The following is a 16053-nucleotide window of genomic DNA, read 5'->3' on the forward strand; positions in this document are numbered from 1 at the left end:
GCTCGTTGGCCAATCCCCAGTGCCTAGGATGTTTCCTAGTATAAAGTGGTTTCTCAATAAACCACTGTGAATGAATGAATTTTGAGTCCAAAAGAAGATAAAAATAGTAACTATTATTTTTTAAATTCTGTGTCATGCCTTACACTAGGAATTTTGCACACATTATTTCACTTCTTCTTGACAATGATGTTATAATGTGTAGACATTTGCATTTTCTGATGAGAAAGCTGAGGTTCAGAGAGGTTACATAATTTTCCTAATGTCAAGCAGATAGTAAATGGTAGAAAAAGACCAAAGAACTCTCGGGAGTCACTGTTTGAGAAAGTAAATTGTACAAATAAATTCTCAGCTATTTTTAGTTACAGAATTGGGGATGAGAGGTCTCTTCCATCCTATTAACTGATCTCCTCCCTCCTCCCCGCCCCCCCCCCTCCCCGATCTCTGTGGAAAAGCTGGGAGGTCTTCAAAAGTAACGGCTTGAGGAACTGCCTTTATACAGCAGTTGCTAAAGAATGACAATGATAAATTTAGCTGGGTATGGCCACCAAGGGAGCCCTAAGGCCAACTGTCTTTGCCTCTTGTTTCAAGGATGCCTGTGAGATGCTGATGAGCACAATTTTGAAGGAACTTCAGAAGAAGAATCCAGCCTGTCCAGAGCAAGCATTGTTAAGTGAGGGCTTACACCAGTCCCCAGCCACACAGGACTCAGGGCTGCGGGCTGGACTCATCATCAATGGGAAGACCCTGGAGTTCGCCCTGCAGGAGAGTCTGCAGAAGCAGTTCCTGGAGCTGACTGCCTGCTGTCAAGCTGTGGTCTGCTGCCGAGCCACCCCCCTGCAGAAAAGCGAGGTAGTGAAGTTGGTGCGCAACCATCTCCAGGTGATGACGCTGGCCATCGGTGAGTGGGGGTGGAACCGGCCACGTGCTCCTCACTTTCATGTCACGCTAGGGGCTGATCCTTCTGTTCCGTCCTTCCTTCTGTACTTCTGTCTACCCTTCTGTCTGTCTGTCCTTTCCCTCCCCCACTTTCCTTCTCCCTTTCCTCTCTGCTTCCTCCCTATCCTCCACTCCTTCCCTTCTTGCCTTCATCACCTTTTTGACCACTTGCTTCAAACCACATGGTAGGGATGTGATGCGGAAAACAACATAGTAGGACTTTGGGTTACATGTGAGATCCCCAAATCAACTAAGTTAAGGAGGGTAAATGTACTGAATTATAAAACTGAAAAATCTAGGGGTTCTACCTTCAGAAAAGTTAAATTTAGGGACATGAACAAATCATTTATTCATTCAACAAATATTTATCGAGTGCCTTCTGTATACCAGACATTTTTCTAGGCACTGGAGATAAAGGAGTATATAAATTGACAAAGTACTTTTTCCTAAGGAGCTTATATCCACTAGAAGGCATATAGTAAAAAATGAAACAAAACAAAAAAGCCATACATATATATCAGATAGTGACAAACTATTAAAAAAATAAAGCAGAGCCGGGAGACGTAGAGCACTAGGGGAGGGAGGGGGGCTGCTAGCTTAAATGCTTTTCAGAGATAATCTCTGAAGTTTGCAGGTGGGCAGAGACTTGAAGAGAATGATCAGGGAGCCACAGAGATCTGAGGGGAGAACATTCCTGGTGAGGGCAGTGAAAGTGAAGACTGTGGGCTAAATTTGGGGTGCCTCAAGACCCAAGCAGGCTGAGCAAAGGGAAGAGTTTTCTAGGTGAGTGATGGGCAGAGAGGTGGCAGGTGGCCAAATCACGTAGGGTCCTGGAGGACATTTTTGGCTTTTATCTGAGGAGGTAGGGAGTCTTGGGAGAACTTTGAACAGAGAAGGAAAATGATCTGTTTTAAATTTAAGAGGATCACATGGCTACTGTGTTGAGAGTAACTGTTGGATGCAAGGACATAGGTAAAGAGGCTACTGGAATGGAGAGTTGGGAGGCTACTGGAATAATTCAGGCAAAAGGTGGTGGTGGCTTGAGCCCAGATGAGACATGAAACATGGTCAGCTAATAGACATGGTTTGGAAAAAGAGCTGGTGACACATGCTGATGAATTTCACGTGTTGTATGATAGAAGGCGTTAAAGGAAACAAGAAGATTTTTGTCTCTGAGAGCAGAGGGGTTGGAACCAGGAGGGCAGGGGAATCAGGAACTGGGACACATGCATCTGAAATTTGAACAGGTCCATAGAGATCTGAGCAGGGATGTGTCAGGTGGACAGCTCAATAGGAAGTCTGGAATTTAGCAGTGAGGGATTGGCTGGAGATACAAATTGGGGAATTATAAGTCTAGATGATACTGAAGGTCTGGCTAGTAGATGCGACCACCAAAATATGAGTATAAATGGAAGAGAGAAGCTGTGTGAGATTAAGCTGTGAGATACCGCAGTGTTCAGAAATGGCAAGATGAGGACTCAGCCATCTCTTGTAGCCTCTGTTTTTACCTGGATTGCTTTCAGTCTCAGATAGCTTCTCCCCTCAGCGTGCTTGCTGATACGGCTGCCAAAAATTCCTAGGTTTACATCCTATCCTGTTAGCAACCTGAGTGAAAAGATAGCAACTCTTTTCAAGTTGCTGGAGTAAAGAATCAGGATGAGAGTGGAATTTTGTTCAGCTGTCTTATTGAATGAACATATAGATGAATGAATTGTTCAAGCCCCTGGATCCAGATGTTCCTGAGGCTAGAACTTCTGGATATGTCAATTACATCATTGGAGTCAGGTGCCCATCTCCGAGCCAATCACCAAGGCCAGGAAACAGATGATGCTAATTGTCTAGATCTGGGTGAGTTGCCGTCCTACATCTGGGGTTTTTGGTTCATCCCTAATAAACCACATGGACTCAGAGTTCCCAAGCAAAATCAGGATACTGTTACCAGAAAACAGTGAATGATCAGTGGGCATTTGGGGACAACAAATGGTCATTACCAACAGGAATGTAATACTTCCCCTAAGAAGCTGCCAGTGTGTGGGGCGCCTGGGTGGCTCAGTCGGTTGAGCGTCCGACTTCGGCTCAGGTCATGATCTCGCGGTCCGTGAGTTTGAGCCCCGCGTCGGGCTCTGTGCTGACAGCTCAGAGCCTGGAGCCTGTTTCAGATTCTGTGTGTCCCTCTCTCTCTGACCCTCCCCCCGTTCATGCTGTCTCTCCCTGTCTCAAAAATAAATAAAGGTTAAAAAAAATTAAAAAAAAAAAAAAAAGAAGCTGCCAGTGTGTTGGGGAGACCAAGAAATATGTAGCAGTCGTAATATCATATGATAGGGAAACGCAGGGTGGTGCCGGAGTCTAAGGAAGAGGCATCTGACCTAAAGGGAGGATGAGAAGGATTTCCCAGAGGAACTGACCTCTAAGCTGAGGGCAAGAGCAATTGAAATCCAGCCACGTGAGGTGGGGGTGGTGAGGGCAGTGTTACAGGACACGGAAACTGCATGAGCGGTGGCTGGAAGGAGCAGGGATATCTGGAAAATTGAAAGTAAAGTGAGTGGCATGGAAAAAGGGGAGATAAGTCCAGAAAGGTTGCCTTAGCGTGAAGGATTTTTAAGGATTTTAAGTGTCAAATTTGGAATCCTTCCTCATGGCAGTGGGATGCCGCACTTCATTTCTCTTTAACTGGCTTCCCGGTCATTTGCAGACATAGGATCAACGTTGAAGGATTTGTTTGCTTGGGTGGTCGCTGTTGCTTTGCAAAAAGTCTGTATCTTTTCTTTACCCTTCATACATTTCTCAGCTTTTCTTCTGTCTCCTGAAGGTGATGGTGCCAACGATGTCAGCATGATACAGGTGGCAGACATTGGGATGGGGATCTCCGGTCAAGAAGGCATGCAGGTGAGTGGATACCATCCACCCATGTGCCACAGACTTCACCTGCCCACTCCAGGGCAACGTATTTTCACAGTAAAATCTCTGTTGTAGAGTGAGGCTGGCTGTGGCTTGATCAGGAGTGGGAGGCAGGGAGACAGGGAGTTGGTCTCTGCATTCATTCGTTATCTACTGTGTGGGTGTTAGGGTATTTTCCTGGGTAATTTTAACCATGTGGTTCCCTTGTTCAGTTTAAAACATATAGCTCATCGGGGCGCCTGGGTGGCTCAGTGGGTTAAACGTCCGACTTTGGCTCAGGTCATGATCTCGTGGTCTGTGAGTTTGAGCCCGTCGTCGAGCTCTGTGCTGATATCTTGGAGCCTGGAGCCTGCTTCAGATTCTGTGTCTCCCCCTCTCTCTGCCCCTCCCATGCTCATGCTCTGTCTTTCAATAATAAATAAATGTTAAAAAAATTTTTTTTAAATATAGTTCATCTAGAACATAAAAATATATATATTTAGCCCTGCAATAGCTGTGTGACTTTTTTTTTTAATTTTAAAGATATTTTCTTATGGTTTTATTTTATTTTTTTAATTTAAATTCAAGTTAATCAGCATGCACTGTAGTCTTGGCCTCAAGAGTAGAACCCAGTGATTCGTCTCTTATATATCCAGTGGCATATCCAGTGGGATCCAGTGTGTATCCCAAAAATTGCCCTCCTTAATGCCCATCACCCCATTAGCTTATCCCCCCACTCACCTCCCCTCCAGCAGCCCTCAGTTTATTCTAGCTGTGTGACTTTTGACACTGGTGAGAGCTACTAAGGATTTGAATAAAAGACCTACAGACCTAAAGAGGAAGGGAGGGAGATAATATTTGAGAATGAGGGAGGGGGGTGCTCTTTGTATGTGTGTGTGTGTGTGTATGTGTGTGTGTGTACACGTGTGAATATTAGATAGTGTTTTAGGCACAAAATTCAGATAAAATCTTGTCCAAAGACTGCTTTTCATGTATGGAGCAAATGCTGTTAGAGAAAGATAGGATAGAGGCTTAGGGTTTCCAGAGAATTGTAAATTATGACATTCTCTCCAACAGTTGAGAAATTCAGTGATCTCTTTGCCTGGCACATTATACATTGTTACATAGTGTCAAGACTACATTACTTTTAATATTCTTCCCAGTGAGGGAGAAGCAGATGCATATTGTGATGCATGGCATTCTTGCTACGGGAGCTGCTTTCCAGAAAAGTACATTTGCTGAAATTGGGTCGAGTGGTAACCAAAGAGAAGTCTTGTTTCATGTGACCAGACTGGAAAGCTGAATAGTAACTCCAGGCAGATCATCAAGTCTCTGTGTTCATGAGTTTTGTTTGTTTCAGTTTGGTTTGGCTTCGTCTGGTCTGCGTGTAACGTTTAAACAACAGATCGGACCAGTTGGAGCCTGATGATGGTCAGGCTGCCATGCTGTGTCTGTCTTAACACATTTGATTGCTCAGGGTGGCATTCTCTCCCCCTTGTCTCTGCAGGCTGTGATGGCCAGTGATTTTGCCATTTCTCAGTTCAAGCATCTCAGCAAGCTCCTCCTTGTCCACGGGCACTGGTGCTATACACGGCTTTCCAACATGGTTCTGTATTTTTTCTACAAGAACGTGGTACGTAGCTCCAGGCAATCTGTCCCTTCCCCCTTTACACTTTCTTATTCTGCTAGCATAAGGGATGAGGAGGAAATGCCCCCACGTTAAGCGGCTCTGCTTGCTGATGTTTGGGCAACAGCCAGGAGCACTCCTGCCTTACCAGAAATAATCTGCGAATGTGCTCCGTTTCAGCTGCTGACAGCAAATCGCTAGCCTTGTCCGTCTGCTGGCGTTTTCTATTCCCTATGCTTCTAAATTCAATTAAGTCCTGTCTGGTTCATTTAAGACCTAATTTTTGACCTTCCATGAAAAGGTAGTGACAAGCAGAATTATGAAATGTTTAATGCTGTCTGTCAGTAGAGAATGAAAATGTTTGCTTCCATTTTACAGAAGATACCAAAAAATACCTGGGGTCCTCAAACCAATGTCCCATGTTGTATGTGGAAGACACAGATGCCAGGGACAACCCAGTTATCATGCCTTAGCCTGTAGCTGGCTAACACTCAGAAATGAAGAATTCTCTGGCCAACCTGTAAAATGTATTTGTGGTTGAGAGTTATTTGATGGACAAGGAACTTAATTTTGATTATATAGCTTCTAAAGGGGCAGAATTTGATGAGAATCCGAGCTTCTGATCTTTGACATACCATTTAAATTTCAGTCTCCTCCTTTATAAGATCGTGGTGACCTCAGATTGCTTCGCTTCACTTAAGTTCCTTCCAGGCAGAGTGATTATGTAAATTTGTCATGATTTTTAGACTAAATTTATTCCTAGCCTTCAAAAAGTCCATAGGCAGTGCATTAATAGTAAACATAAATTTACATCACTCTATTGAAATACCACCGTTAGGAAAATAACTTCAGTAGGTCATTTTTCAGATACTCCAGATGTGTAATTTAGATCCATGTATCTGTGTGTGTGTGTCTGTCTGTTGGTCAGCAGAACATTTTTTTTTTCTTTTGTCCTATAGCACAATTAGCTTTTTTAAAATTCTGGGACTTAATGCTCACTGACTTCTAGGGAGGAACTGCCTTCCCAAGGTTTTTTTTTTTTAAATACTTTTGCATTTTTTTTGCTCGGAGCTTGGAGCCTGCTTCGGGTTCTGTGTCTCCTTCGCTCTCTGCCCCTCCCCCGCTTGTGCTCTCACTCTGTGTCTCAAAAATAAATAAATGTAAAAAAAAAATTGTAAATAGTTTTGCATTTTCCTACCTTCTCCTGTTGTGGTGCAGCTCCTCTTTCCCCATAAAGCCCAGATTAAACCCAAGGGTTAAGAAACACTACTGTCAGAAAGAGAGGTGACATATATTTTCAGAGAGTGGGGCAGTATTTATTAGTAGAGACTGTCACCAGGGAACAAAGACGGAACAGAGACGGAAAGGCGTCTTTCTGCTGTGGAACCCTTGATGGCCATTCCCACTGATAACCTCACAATTTATCTCTACCTCTTTTGTACCTAGCAAAACAGTGAATGCTTTGTAAACTATGGAGAAAAAGGCCCAGTACCAGAAGCCATTCAAGTAACGTATGTTTCTGAGACTGTGGTTCTTGGATCTGAGGAAACTTTTGAGATACTGATGAAGACTATGAATTCACTCCCCAAAACACATGTACCAAATTAATACATTTTCAGGAGCAGGGTGTGGTGTGTGTCCATAGGCCCTAGACTTAAGGATTATTCTAAGGATTGTGGCCCCTACCCTAAAGTATTCTAGTGTGTCTAGAATGCCAACAATAACATCTCAATATGTTTAAGGCACTCTATAGGTCATGGGTACTTTCTGAGTTGATCTTGATATCAAGCTCTGAGGTGGTGTAATTCTCATTTTTCAGATGAGGAAACCAAAAATTCAGAGGCGTTGGGAAAATGGCTTAAAGTGAAAAGAGCAATATGAAATGTCCTCAGGCCTTGAAGAGGACCCCTAAATCTCGGTCCAGTGCCCTTTCCTGTGGCCTGCCTTGCTTGAGGGCACGGAACTTTTGCCATAGTGGACTTAGTTCGTCTGAGAAAAATATTGGAGGAAACACCGTAGGATGTATGTGTCTAGCCTCTAGGGTGACTACCTGTCCTGATTTGCTGGGGCTATCTCAGTTTTAGCAGTGAGAGTCCCTGTCCTGGGAAACTCCTCAGTCCAAAACTAAGTGGGATGGTTGGCTACCCTGCTGGCACCACTAAACACATAATTTTAAACCATGAAAGCAAGAGAATGAATATTTGTTGTGTGCATGCTTCATACCAGGCACTGGGCTAGGGTCTCTTCATGTAGAAGAGATTCTTCAGTTTGAAAACTGGCTCTGCTGCTTACCAGCCAGGTAACTCTGTGCAAATTCCTCAGCCTCTCTCTGCCTCAGTTTCCTTGTCTGTAAAATAGGACACCAATAATTCCCAAGTTGTTAGGAAGGTTGAGCAAATTATTTGTAAAGCTCTTAAAACAGTGCTAGGACCACACAGTAAGTGGCATGTGTGTGTTTACGTGTGTATGTAAGTACGTGTGCATGTGTATGTGTTTCACTTAAATAAAACATTTACCTAAAAGGGACGCCAAGGTAAGTTGTGGTCTTCCATTCTGTAAGTGAGGGAACTACACCGAGGGAGAGGCGGAGATTACACAGCTGAAAATGGCAGCGTGTGGCTGGTGCGGTGACGGCACACCTTGCTGTTTCTAAGATGCAAATTGTCGCTCTTTGTGTCCGTAGGCCTATGTGAACCTCCTTTTCTGGTACCAGTTCTTTTGTGGATTTTCAGGAACATCCATGACTGACTACTGGGTTTTGATCTTGTTCAACCTCCTTTTCACTTCCGCTCCTCCTGTCATTTATGGTGTTTTGGAGAAAGATGTGTCTGCAGAGACCCTCATGCAACTGCCCGAACTTTACAAGAGTGGTCAGAAATCAGAGGTAGGTACTAAAGCAAAAATGCTTGGACCAGTGCACATCCGTTGTCAAAGCCAGGGCATTTTCCAGTCAGCGCAGCTCAAATATTGTGGTACATTCAGGACTACTTAAAACAATTTGAATTAGGGGGCGCCTGGGTGGCTCAGCCGGTTGGGCATCCAACTCTTGATTTTGGCTCATGTCATGATCTCACGGTTTGTGGGATCCAGGCCCACGTAAGGTTCTGTGCTGACAGCATGGAGCCTGCTTAGGATTCTCTCTCCCTCTCTCTCTCTGCCCCTCCCCCGATTGTGCACATGCCCGTGTGCTCTCTCTCTCTCTCTCTCTCTCTTAAACGTTATTTAATGTTTAAATAAACATTAAAAAAAAAAACCTATTTGGATTATATGGTTGTTTCAGAAGATCTCTGCTAACAGAGATAACAGGAAGATGTTAAGTTACTTGCTTCTGAGATGAACAGAGGTAAAACTATGAAAAGCCTTAGGTACTTATATGAAGAAATCTGGTGTTTAGACCTCACAGCTAATAATGTCTAGTATTTGTGGGGCGACTGGGTGGCTCGGTTGGTTGAGTGGCCGACGTCGGCTCAGGTCATGATCTTGTGGTCCGTGAGTTCGAGCCCCACGTTGGGCTCTGTGCTGCCAGCCTGCAGCCTGCTTTGGATTCTGTGTCTCCCTCTCTCTCTGCTCCTCCCCTGCTTGTGCTCTATCTCTCTCTGTCCCTCAAAAATAAATAAATGTTAAAAAAAATTTTTTTTTAAATAATGTCTAGTATTTGCTAAACCTCACTGTGCCGTCTCTTATGCAAACTACTGAACATTCCATCTCATGTATCTCCACAAATCATGTTGAGGGAGAACCTCAAAAATCTTGCAGCTGAACAAATGGCAGAGCCAGGATGTGACTCCTTCTTAGTCTGGTTCCAAAGCCAAAATCAAATTCTTCATGTTCTACTGTCATGCAAAATAGTGGCTTGTTCTGAATGGCTCCCTCTACTTAAAACCATGCCCCACCTCTACTTAATTGATCTTCGTGCTGTCAGTCTACCGATGGATCATTTATGTATGTCCCCACTTTCCAATCTTCTCTCACTGCCCTCATTGCCTCCCACCCAGAATACTGTGGTTGCTGATTAACTGGGCTAGCTGTCTCAGAACTCTTTTCTTTCTTTTTTTCTTTTTTCTTTTAAAGAGAGAGAGTGCATGAGCAGGGAAGAGGGGCAGAGGAAGAGAGAGAATCTTTTTTTTTTTTTTAAAGTGTATTTATTTATTTTGAGAGAACACAAACTGGGGAGGGGCAGAGAGAGAGGGAGAGAATCCCAAGCAGGCTCCACACTGTCAGCATGGAGCTCAGTGGCGGGGCTTGATCCCACTACCCTGGGATCATGACCTGAGCTTAGATCAAGAGTCAGGTGCTCAACCGACCAAGCCCCCCAGGCCCTCCAAAACTCTTTTCTTTCTAATTTCTCTTCTACAAAATTAATAGTAATTAATGTAGCACTTATGAACATTTTTGTAATGCCTCCTGTATGCCAGGCACTAAGTCCTTAATATATATAAATCTAACCTCAAAATGACCCTATAAGTAAATGCTGTCTTTATCCACACTGTAGGTGAGGAAGGTCAGGCACAAGAAGGTCCCTTCAGTAATCTGCCATGTCACAGTGTTCATGGGTGGTACAGGTGAACTCTGGATCTCTAGCCTGTCCTGTCCACCATTATGCTATGTGGCAGAAAGAACACTGATGCTGTCTTCAGTCCTTGGGTCACCCCCTGCCTCCACATGCTATTTAATGCCAAGAATCCAAAGTGCTTTCACAGGTGCATTGTCAGGATCACAGGGACTGAGGCGGGCCAGGAGCCTGTAGACACCTGTAAGTGGGCAAAGCTGAGGGGTCCGTGTAGTCAGATAGTCTGTCTTGAAAGGAAGACTCTGTTACTCAAAACTCTTTCAGTTGCAAATGACAGAAACCAACTCGAACTGGCTTAATAAAAAAGGGAAGTTTATTGGCTTAATAAACTTTTGCATAGCTGCAAAATCCACAGGTAATGATGACAGAACACTGTTACTCTTAAAGCAACTCTAAATGTCCAGGTTAGGACTCACTGGCCTAGCTTGAGTCTCATGCCTTTTCGTTTTCTCCTTGACCAAGGCTGGGACAGTTATCATTTGTGAGGACAGAGCTGAATCACATGGACAGGATTGGAAAGAAGGGTGTCCTATAGAAGTACTGGACAGACAAAAATCAGACCCACCAGAAGAAATCTCTGTGTTGTGCTTCACCCACTGTTCTAAAGACACTGACCCAGATCAGTTAGAAATAATGCTGAGTTTATGTTTAAATTCTGAGTGTTTAAATTCTGGTTCTGTGCTGTGTGACCGTGGTAAATTATTTAACTTGCTTGCATTTCTGTTTCTTTATAGAGATGGTATGAGGATTGAGGAAAATAAACAGTTCCATCCACATGAAGCTCTCAGTATTGTTATTTTTACTCTCCAGAATTAACCAGAAATTTGAGGAAATCTCAAATGTAAAATATGTTTATTTTCCTCAGTCTAACTTTATCCTGACTTGAACTTCCTTTCCAGGCTTGGGAGTAAGTTAATGTCCACAGGCTACCTGCAGTAGGCAACACAGAGAAGTCACACGTTCATCTTTCAGGGGAGAAGAAATCCTCATAATCCTTTAATACCATCCAATCCATTTGGATCAAGTTGCTAAATAGGGTTTTTCTAAAGGAATCCAGTCTGACTTAAAGTTCAAGGCCAGGATGCAGGAATGTATGGTTGATATTAATGAAGCTTGTCCTGTACCCCCTACCTAAATTAAATTCCAAGTCCATTGGGGAAAAAGAGGTGAGGGGGGAACGTTCAAAATTTTTGTAGCTGACATTTTAAAAGCTCATTTGTACAGACTTTGGTTGGTTCTTGACCTTGGAAGAGTTGAGGTCATTGTTTCCTATTGTTGAACCCTGTTATCAATCCTTTGCACACATTGTTCTATTGAGTTGGCCAGTTTTATAATACATGGTAATAGCAGGAGGATTCCCAGCATGTGGCTATTGATAGAAGGTCATTGATTTCATTGAGTTTACCTTCCAGAGGAGTTGTCCTTTCTTTGAACTTGGTCTTCAAATGAATTCTGTTTTATGCTTGAGCCAGTTCCTGCCTTCAGCATCATGAAATATACTCTCCAAGGTTTCAGAATCTTCCCCTGAAGGAGATGATGTGGAGGGCTGTAGCAGAGGCTTCCCTTCCAAGAAACAGTCATCTGTTAACCATCTCTCATCACCCACACAGTCATCTTTTCTGGCTTGGACTTCATGTCCACATTTTCCCTTTCGGTTTCCAAGAGATCCGATGAGTTCATCTCTTTAGCCTCTCATTCATCTTTTACCCTTCTCTACTTCCCAAGTCCCCTTACTCACGTGACTGCTGTGGAGTAATTGTGCTTTTAGCTTATTTGCGCTAGGATTTTTGAGCAACTTCCGTTCATCCAGAAGCATGAAGTTACATTTTAGCTTATCCCCAAGTTGTTCTCTCTTGTCTAGTGACATTTTGGTTGCCCCTTTGGTTCTGCTGCATTCTCTTCTATCATTTGATTGTGCTTCTCCTTAGATGTTTATGGACATTTGGATGATGAAAGGCCGGTAGAATATCCTATCATTTTTAAGGAGGAAATAGTAAAAGACACACAAGGAAAAGGAACAGGACAGTGTAATAAAAGGAACAATAATAGTAATAAGATCAGAAACAATAAATCCTCATTGTTTTGATTTTCCAGAGGACAAAGAGATCCTTTTAAAAAAGGATAGATTTTAAAACTCTAAGTGTAGTCTATTGAAGAATAAAAGAGTGTATATGGAGAATTTGTGTATTTCTAAAACTTTGTTATTTAGAAGACATTGGTTATTTTCAAGGAAATTTCAGCCTTTTCATATTTGGAAGGAAATGAGAGTGAGAACATGTTAAGAAAAGAGAAGACTAGGGCAGGGATATAATACATGTGTTGCCATTTTTGTCCATGGCAGACATCACTGATAGACCATAGCACTCTATTGTTCCTCCTGGGTCTGAATGCAGCCTCAGAATCGTTCTGCACATACATCAACATTCAGTCAGAGGTGGCTCTCGTTTGAAAATGTGTTTTCAAGTAGAGATTAGTGTCTCTGCTTGAACTTTTTTGTTATAAGCTTTTGGTAAGAAGCAGTTTAACACATGCAAAACTATATAGGAATAGTTTATTAATCCAGCAAATATTTACTGAGTACTTGATAGGTACCAGGTACTGTTTTAATCACTTGAATAAAAAAAAATCAAAGCCCCACTGTATGTAATTTGCATTTTGTTGAGAGACCCATTAGGTACACAAATACAGTTATTTCCAGTGGTGATGAGAGATATTTCTTGTTGGAGAAAAAGAGTGCGTGCACACACCCAAGCGGGAGAGGGAGAGAGAGAATCTTAAGCAGACTCGATGCTAAGCACGGAGCCCAGTGTGGGGCTTGCCCAAGGTCGATCAAAAGATATAAGCGACATGAGCGGAACAGAGTTCCTTTATGGATTTTTTTCACCTAGGAATTTATTCAGCTGTCACACCTTATTTGTTCACCACTGTTTACAAATTCCCATGAAGGAATATAGTCTTCTTAGAGAAGCAAAAGTAAGTATTGGCTTGTGTTGTTCCTTGACTTTGCTTTGACCCATTTTAATCTTGATCCCTCCGCAATATCTGTTTCATTTTCAGGCATACTTACCCCTTACCTTCTGGATCACCTTGTTGGATGCCTTTTATCAAAGCCTGGTCTGCTTCTTTGTGCCTTATTATGTGAGTCCCCGTTCACTCAAAGAATATGCTATTAATGAATCAACGAGGCTTCTTTGTTGCCAGTATAAACACACAGGATGGATATATTAGGGTAGATTGCTCATATAATCAAGTTGATTATTAGCTGACTAAATTATAATGTCCCCCCCAAAATGTTAGATAATGGATTAAGTTTGGAGGTAAGTACCTAGTTGACTCCTCTTGTGTCTCCTTTTTAGCCCTGTACTGCTTGATCAGTTTTGCAAATGACCTGAATAAAATTGAGAGTCCAGGCATATAATGAGATGAGTCAAAATCAGAAAGGCAAAGTCAGAATATGAGACTTATTATTAGTGCTGGGCTGATTCTACCAGGATGATATTCATAGTATTAAATTTAAGTTCTTATTCATAGTCTCTTCAAAACTAAAAAACCTGTTTCACAGGTGAGGAATAGAAGAAATGTGACTAAGGAAAGAATGTGTAAAAATGAACTTTAAAATTTGTGCCAGCACCAAGCACAAAACATGATGTAACTGCCCACCCATACACAGCCCTACCCAGAAGAAAACACTAGTTTGATCATAGATTGGTGTTAACAAAAAACACAGTGTTAAGAATGAGAAAGGTCATAGTCTCTAAGTTAACAACTTCTATTCTTTAGTTATTTATTTAAATAAAATGACTTGAATTTGCCCAGCTAGAATATTCCAGGTTTACGGCATTTCAAGGGAATACAGATAAGGCAATCTGAACTGTAAAGCAGAGGAGAACAATTATGAAATGCCAGAAATTGTGAAATGTCAGAAAATAGTGTCATTCAAAGAATACTTTAAGGACTTGAGGACATATACGTAGGAGAGGAGGGGATATTTACTTAGCAGAGATATATACTCAAGATAGCCTTAATAGCTGCCTCAGAGGCTTGCAGCTCTGTTCAATGGGACATATTTCCTATTTTTCTATACTTCAAAGAGCTGGGAGAGTAAGTACAAGGTTCTGGGAGGATGAATTATGACTCAGGATAAAGAGGCATTCCAACTGAAAAGTTCAGAGATTAGACGGCCTAGCTAAGAGTCAGTCTCTCTCTTCTGGAAATGTTTGAGTTTATCCTAAATGACCCGTTGTTGAAGAAGGGACCCATCCACAGTTGAGCTGTACAATAAAGGAATGGTATTCACACCACTGAGTGTGACAACTCTCCTGCATCACCGCCTGTTGTCCTTTTTGTAGACCTACCAGGGCTCAGACATTGACATCTTTGCATTTGGAAACCCCCTGAACACAGCTGCTCTGTTCATCATTATCCTCCACCTGGTGATTGAAAGCAACAGTTTGGTGAGTGGTTTTCCTGCCTCTGAATTGGGCTGAAACTGTGCTTGGGGAAGTGTCTTCTGTTAGCAGTGACCCTGCTTAAACCCTTCATGCCTAGAAGACACATGTTAACAAGAGTAATGATTCCCAATAAGAGGGGTGATTCATGGCTACTCTTGTTGACTGTTGAGTGCCATTATGTTGAGCTCGATGTATAGCCAGGGAAAGTGGAAGATACCTACCTGGTCTCCTTGGTGGTAGCCATGATGGATGGTTCATGGAAGCGTGAATCCGGCTGGAGAAATAATTGATGGCCAATACTCTTCAAGATGGCCAACATTATTAGATTGTGCTGATGTCTTGCAACTCAACTAAAAAGAGGGGTTGTGCCATAATCCTGGTATACTGACTTTAGTAAGTGATGATTTTATCACAACAAAATTTCTCATGATACAGGAACATATTATCTTCCCTCCAGAATTTGTACTGTTCATTTAAATCTAGGTCTTTTTTATCTTATTTGCTGACTTAATGATAAAGTTAGGTCTCTTCATCAAAATGATTGCACTGTAGCTCTCTGCAGCAAAGCTAATGTGTAGGATTCAGATCATGAGAACTTGGTTATAAACCTTCCTTTGCAGGTGAACATTCTACCCAACTCTGAAGAATAAACTGCCTCTGTGATTATTGATGCCAGTTCCTCATTTCCGTTGGCATCATCTTTGCTATAGTCTAAGCCACTATCATCTCTTCCTGGACTATTGTACAGCCTCCTTAGTCTTCCCACCAACCTCTACTCTTGACTCCTCTAGCCGTCCTCTGCAAAACAACCAGAATCATCCTTTTGAAACACAAACCATGTCTTGTTGCTGTCCTTTGGGTAGAACCCTTCAGTGATTTCCTACTGTACTTGGAATAAAATTGAAAAGCCCTAAGATGGCCTACAAGACTTCATGCAGTGATACCTCTCCTTTTCTCTCCAATCACATTTCCACTGGAAACACACTGTCCCTTTTCAGTGGCTCCGATACAGTGAGCTCCTTACCTTTTCGGGTCCTTAGCATTCACCATACCTCCTGAGGGGAGTATTCTTATTCCCTTGGTTCCCCACACTTTTCCCAGCTCAAATATTATTTTGGGTCTCAGCAAAAATGCTGCTTTCCCCAGGGCCCCTTCCCTAACCATCCATTGTCTCATGCCATCCGTTTGCTTTTATCCATCACCCTAATAATAATTTCTTATTATTCAGCAGTTACGTGATTGTCTGATTCGTGTTTACCTTCTGCCTTAAACTATAATCTCTGTGAGGACAAAGTTCATATTTATTTTGTTGACCACTGTATACCAGAATCTAGGACAAGACTGGCACATCGTAGGTGCTTAAAAATATTTGAATGGATAAACAAATAATTAAATGACTAACCAGTATTTAGAGTGTTTTTACCACCCTGGTAGTGAATGCATTTTACACAGGAATAGCTGAATGAGGTTATAGTTGAAATATGTGCAGTTATATTGTAAAATTATTTATAATAAATTCTAAAGTAGAGCTGATTTCTGGCATCACTTCCTTTGCTTACAACCTTCTATAATCAAACTGTACAAGCCCAGAG

General features: G+C 42.3%; 1 protein-coding gene across 2 annotated transcripts in view; it reads left to right on the forward strand.

The window, feature by feature from the left end:
* ATP10D (ATPase phospholipid transporting 10D (putative)) overlaps positions 1-16053 on the forward strand; it is a 110473-nt gene that overhangs the window by 85063 nt on the left and 9357 nt on the right. For both annotated transcript variants that reach the window (XM_049632001.1, XM_049632002.1), the window contains 6 exons: positions 589-898; positions 3746-3822; positions 5321-5446; positions 8124-8324; positions 13068-13148; positions 14360-14464. In XM_049632001.1, the coding sequence (XP_049487958.1) occupies positions 589-898; positions 3746-3822; positions 5321-5446; positions 8124-8324; positions 13068-13148; positions 14360-14464 (900 nt within the window). The remainder of the gene's footprint in view (positions 1-588; positions 899-3745; positions 3823-5320; positions 5447-8123; positions 8325-13067; positions 13149-14359; positions 14465-16053) is intronic.

This window comes from Panthera uncia, chromosome B1, assembly GCF_023721935.1.
Source record: "Panthera uncia isolate 11264 chromosome B1, Puncia_PCG_1.0, whole genome shotgun sequence".
In the NCBI taxonomy this organism is placed as follows: Eukaryota; Metazoa; Chordata; class Mammalia; order Carnivora; family Felidae; genus Panthera; species Panthera uncia.